The sequence below is a fragment of the Micropterus dolomieu genome, linkage group LG22 (genome assembly GCF_021292245.1).
Source record: "Micropterus dolomieu isolate WLL.071019.BEF.003 ecotype Adirondacks linkage group LG22, ASM2129224v1, whole genome shotgun sequence".
NCBI classification, from domain to species: Eukaryota; Metazoa; Chordata; class Actinopteri; order Centrarchiformes; family Centrarchidae; genus Micropterus; species Micropterus dolomieu.
In genome coordinates this window covers 2,458,657-2,464,457 of record NC_060171.1, presented here as the reverse complement: position 1 = coordinate 2,464,457, position 5,801 = coordinate 2,458,657, and the positions used below count along the sequence as shown (strand labels likewise).

Below are 5,801 nucleotides of genomic sequence, written 5' to 3'. Positions count from 1 at the left end.
ATCTTTACCCCCCCCCCCCCCCCCCAGGTCCTGCAGCCGTCACTGATCTGTCCATTAAAGCCAACACCACCACCAGTCTGTCCTTCCACTGGTCTCCACCAGAGGGAGACTTTGAGCTGTATGAGATCTTCTTGTATAAAAGTGACGACTCGCTGCAGGAGAGTCAACGCAGCCAGTCCAGCAGTCAGCAGTTCTCCTTCCAGGGCCTCAGACCTGGAGCTCCGTACCGGATGGTGGTGGTGACCCACAGCGGGGAGCAGAGCAACCAGTCATCCATCTGGGGAAGGACAGGTAAGCGGGGGTGACATATCCTTAAAAGGTCTGTCAAAGGGAAACTCCACTCTTTATGGTTGTAGAGTCAGTTTTGTGGTCACGAGGAGTCGACTCTACCCGTTTAAGCTTCTTAACGTCTTCTGTGTCTCTGGAGGAACTTCTGAATATCAAGGCTGATGATGATGTCATGATGTCATAGTGATGTCATCAGGGTCATCTCAGCTTGGGCTTGGAGACTAAAACTTTATAGATAAAGCACAAGTAAACGAGCACCCATTAAAAGTGCCTTTACCAAGAAAACCTGTAGAAACTGTTCAGTCAGTCATCAACAAGCTGTGAACTGAACTCTGGTCCAGTTTAAACAGATGTTTATAAATCAGCTGCTGGATTCCTCAGTCTGTATTAAAACCTGTTGAGGGTCTGATGATGTCATGGGAAATATAGGATCTGGTGTTTTTAGACTAAGAGTCAGGATTTCTCCACCTCTCTGCTGCTCTCCTGTGAGCGCCACATCTTTATGGAAGTGTAATTTTTAAACCTGATATTCATCTGTGCAACATATGTTTTTATTAAAATTATACAGTATTTTATAACTGTTAAAGTACTTCTTATCATCATCTCATGTTGTTGTTATTATTGTTTTATCTTTCTGTTTTATGCATTTTTGTTTAAATAATAATAAATATTCTACCAGTTTGTTTTTTAAAAATTACAAGATGTTATAAATTATATATATTATATACAGGTGCAGCTGAAACAATTTTAAAATGAAAAATGTTTTGAGCTGCACCTGTAAGTCTGGGTCATTCATCAAACTTTTTATATCCAAATAAAATTCTAAAATATGAATCATCACTTACATCCTACTACTTACAGAACATGTGTTTTATGTATGTATGTATATATATACAAATAGTTAATCCATTAAAAAAAATATTATTAGTTATTATTAAACCCCGCTCGCAGTAACGTTGACTTACAGGTTGTATCTGTAATGAAGCTCTGTTAAAAGCCTTCGTCCTCTGTCTCCTCGTCTTCAGTCCCAGCAGCTGTGGCGTCTCTGAAGGCTCAGAGTGGAAACGAGTCTGATGCTCTGCGGGTGACCTGGGATCGGGGCAGTGGCGATGTGAGCGGATACCTGCTGACTCTCTACAACCCCGACGGCTCTCAGCGGGCCAGGCAGCAGCTGGGGTCAGAGGTCACCGAGTTCGTCTTCTCAGACCTGGTACCTGGTCGACTGTACGGGGCCGAGGTGCTGAGCCTCAGCGGGGAGCTGAGCAACAAAGCCACCGCCGTGGGCAGGACCGGTGAGACTATAAAAAATAGTTTTTAAGAGTCCTGAACCCGATATTACAGTCTGCTCTGGTTTGGTTTGATTTGGGGTGTGTTCCAACACGCTGATGACGTATTTCCTGTAAGTACTACATGACGTCCTGTGATACATCGAATACAAACTCGGTGGTGCTCAGATTCTTAGTTGGCTTCAGTCGGCTCATGCGTACAGGATCACAGCTCCAGTCAGGGGATTAATACCAGGTCTGCAGGTTATCCAGACAGTCACCTGAACATGATTTTATTTTTGATGGTTTCTGTCTGATAAAATGTCCGCTGAACATAATTGGCCAGAACAACTTCACAAGCAGAAAATATTATTTCTTTGCTTTAATTTGTCCAAAACTGAAAAAACAATCGTCTATATGTAAGAACATGACTCAGGCTGCAGGTTATCTGAACAGCAGCTGCATTTACACAGAATTGAATCTGTTATTACGTTTCTCCTGTAAATCCAGGGAGTTCTTATTTAGTTGGAACCGAGCTTGTAATAATTCTATAATATTTCTGTCACTTTATTTGCCCAGATTAACTTCTCTGAAATCACTCAAACCTCTTTATTTATGTCGTTTTTACACTTTTATTCCATGTTTTTTAACCAGCTCACTCAGAAACACACTGTGTTATTCCAATGAAAGCATTAATGCAGAATAAAAATATAATAAATAAAAGTTAAAAACAACGTTTAGGTCACCAAACCAGACATTTTCAGATCTAACATGAACATTTAAATGAAGGAGTTTTGTTCATTATTTCACTGTAGGATCAACTGATGACCAGCTGCTCTGTCTGCCTTCATTAATATTATATATACAGTAAGATATATATATATATATAATATAGTAAAAATAAAGCTTCTGAGGGTGGATTAACAGGCTGCTCCGAGGTGTTTTCATGTCCTTCCTCTTCTGCAGAATATCTAAAGAAGATAAAGAAGGAGTTAACAACTTCAAGTTATTCTCTTCTATTTAGATCTGAAAATGTCTGTTTTGGTGACGTAAACATTGTTTTTAACTTTGGCAGTTTGCTGCTGACTTTGGTGAAATTTAAAGTTTTTCACTGGACTTGAACTACATAGATTTACAGAAGAACTACAAACATGGAGGCTGTCCTAAAACGTCTGACTGGTAGTTTAAATGTTATTTATACTTAAACATTATTATTTATTTATTTTCTTTATATTCTTCATACTTCACCACAGAATTTGTCATCCACAAGCACTTAAACAGAAACAGCGTTTAGTTTTATAGCAGTCAATAATCTGAGTAAGATTTTTTCTGTCCCCCTCAGCTCCCAGACCTCCAACCTCCTTCCTGTTCAGGGGGGTCACCAACACCTCCCTGGAGCTCACCTGGAGCGGCCCCGTCGACTCCGACTATGACGACTTTGAACTCCAGTGGACTCCTCTGGACCGGCTCTCCGTCATCAACCCGTACCACAGCAGAACCTCCGGCAGCCGCATCCTGAGAGGGATGTTCCCCGGACGCCTGTACACCTTCAGCCTCCGCAGCGTCAGCGGGGCCACGGAGGCCGGGGCCACACCGACCTACAGCACACCCATTCACAACAGCATCCGGACCAGTAGGTGGCAGCACTTTAAATCCCTTCAATTTAAAATAGGAAATATTTGACCCTCAAATGGTCGTTCATCAACACAGCTATCTGAAAATACTAAATCATCATCATTAAAACTGTATTACAGACTCAAGGTCCAGATCTGAAAAATACATATAAAGCCTACATACCCACATGCACACGTTCATACTAATACAAAAACATAAAAGACAATTAGTGACCTACCAGTGTTTCCACAAACGGGATGGGTAACGTGTAGTTCTTAGCCAAATGTTTGTCAAGCCCGCAATGTTTTGGTTTTCTGAATCATTAAGCTTGCACATGAATTTATACATGAGGTTTCTTTTTTCTTGTTCATTCCTTTTAAAGCCTGTGAGGAAAAGGAAGAGTGTTGCTAAATCATGTTGTTATTGTTGAGTTTGGTCCACACACAATGTCTGAGTTGATGAGCAGAAGTGCTTCTGGCAGGCAGAAGCACTTGAAGCACTCCAGATGGTCAACCTTGTCCCACACACACATCGTCATCTCAAATGCTTGAATCCTCTTCTCACAGGAAGCGCAGAAAAGCCTTAGTGGATGAGAAGATACCAGCATAATACTGAAAACATAAAACCTTTGGTCTTTAACATGAAACTTTAAGGAATCCCTTGAGCCTCCATTTAACTACTGTGGATCTTTTGCCTTGACCATATCTGGATTTACCTGTTGGGGGTTTATTCAGGACTAAATAAAGTAAACATTTTGACACAGTGAAGGTCTTTACTCCGGCAGCCACAAACACCTCGCTTGCACAACAGCATCGTGGTCTCCTGAGTAATATTCTCTAGTTTTCTGTAATTTGACCACAAGTGCACAGTACAGAGCTGTGTACAACATGCTTTAAACAGCGATGTCTTTACACCCTTCATCCACGCCCTAAACATGCGTAAAAGAATTAGCTTGTGCATCCATCTCGCAGCATTGCATATAGATATCGTCATCGTCTGTCGTTTGATCTGTGAGAACATGACCAAGATATTTTTACCTTATTACAAATACTCAGGTTGTTGTTAGCCAACGACAGGAAGTCACATCAGTCTATAAACACCGGTTTTACCTTTCAAACAAGTTTACTCACATGTTTACATGTATATTAATCGCATCTCCTTATTCACATTGACCACACGTCTATATTTAATTGAAATGTTTTAAGCCTGTCCTGCACATTTTCAGTGTTTAAAATACTTTAATGTTGTTGTGTTGAATTGTTTCTTATGTGCTAAAATACATCCTGGTTTAAAATATATGTTTTTGTATATTTTTACTGCATTGGGAGTACTAAGAGGTGCTGTTGTGTCTTGCTGCAGAGCCGGAGCGAGTCCACAACCTCCACTGTCGCCCTCAGAGCTCCACCTCCATTTCCTGCTCCTGGGGGCCCCCAGAGGCCGACTACGACTCCTACACCATCGAGTGTCTCAACCAGGACTCCCAGATCCTGGTCTACTCCCGACGCACCGGCCGAGATTCCACCACCTACCTCATCAACCAGCTGGAGCCCCACAAACGCTACACGGTCTCTGTGAAGGCGATCTCGGATCAGACGACCAGCGAGGAGGCTCAGGACAGCGTGGTCACCATGATCGACCGTAAGCTTAACATGTTCTCATACAGGAAGCCGTAAAGGACAGAAAACGGGAGCGTGTATGATCTGTCAGGTTTAGAGGAGGGCTCGTAAAAACTGTTGGGCAAGTTACTTCCATAATGTAATACATAATAGATTACTAGTTACTGTCATTTGAGAGTAATTAAAGAGGTAGTATTCTGCTTTTTGTCTTTTTCCCCTCTCCTTTACTGAGTTCTATTCCTTTTTTGTGCATGTAACAGGTTTGCAAAGTGAAAAAGCCCAAAGTGAGTTCCCATCTCCCACAGAAAACTCTGCTCTGAACTGAAAACAGCTCGTTTGTAGTCCAGCCGCTTCCCTTTCATCCCTGTGACGTCACAGGGATGAAAGCTAAACGCGTCTCATATAACGCTCGCCAAGCGGCTACTCAGAAACAGCGAGCTGCAGCACACAGCTCTCCTCTCCCTTCCAAACACTAGCTACCCTCCAGGCAGTCAGTGGACATAAAGTTGTTCCTGTGATGTAGAGACAGAGCTCAGTTCAAACTTTATGGATACAGATTAATAACTCACCGCTCTGAAACTCTCGCTCCAGTCCGTGTTGCCGACCAGCTCGGCAACACGGACTGGAGCGAGAGCTGAACCCGAGCTGTTTACGGACTTCTCACTGACCCGCCCTTCTATTCAATTTTCAATTCAATTCAATTCAATTTTATTTATATAGCGCCAAATCACAACAACAGTTATCTCACAGCGCTTTTCATAAAAGAGCAGGTCTAGACCATACTCTGTGATGATATTTACAGAAGCCCAACAGTTCCCACCAAGAGCAAGCACTAGGCGACAGAGGCAAGGAAAAACTTCCTTTTAAGAGGCAGAAACCTCGAGCAGAACCATGGCTCAGGGTGGGCGGCCATCTGCCTCGACCGGTTGGGGTGAGAGAGAGAGAGAGAGAGAAAGAGAGAGAGAAAGAGAGTGAAAGAGAGAGAGAGAGAGAGAGAGAGAAAGAGAGAGAGAGAGAG

At 42.6% G+C, this 5,801-nt stretch overlaps 1 protein-coding gene across 1 annotated transcript in view; it reads left to right on the top strand.

The window, feature by feature from the left end:
• LOC123961519 (receptor-type tyrosine-protein phosphatase beta-like) overlaps window positions 1-5,801 on the top strand; it is a 59,685-nt gene that overhangs the window by 30,492 nt on the left and 23,392 nt on the right. The window contains exons 11-14 of the mRNA XM_046036988.1: window positions 28-291; window positions 1,314-1,580; window positions 2,896-3,186; window positions 4,527-4,805. Of these exons, the coding sequence (XP_045892944.1) occupies window positions 28-291; window positions 1,314-1,580; window positions 2,896-3,186; window positions 4,527-4,805 (1,101 nt within the window). The remainder of the gene's footprint in view (window positions 1-27; window positions 292-1,313; window positions 1,581-2,895; window positions 3,187-4,526; window positions 4,806-5,801) is intronic.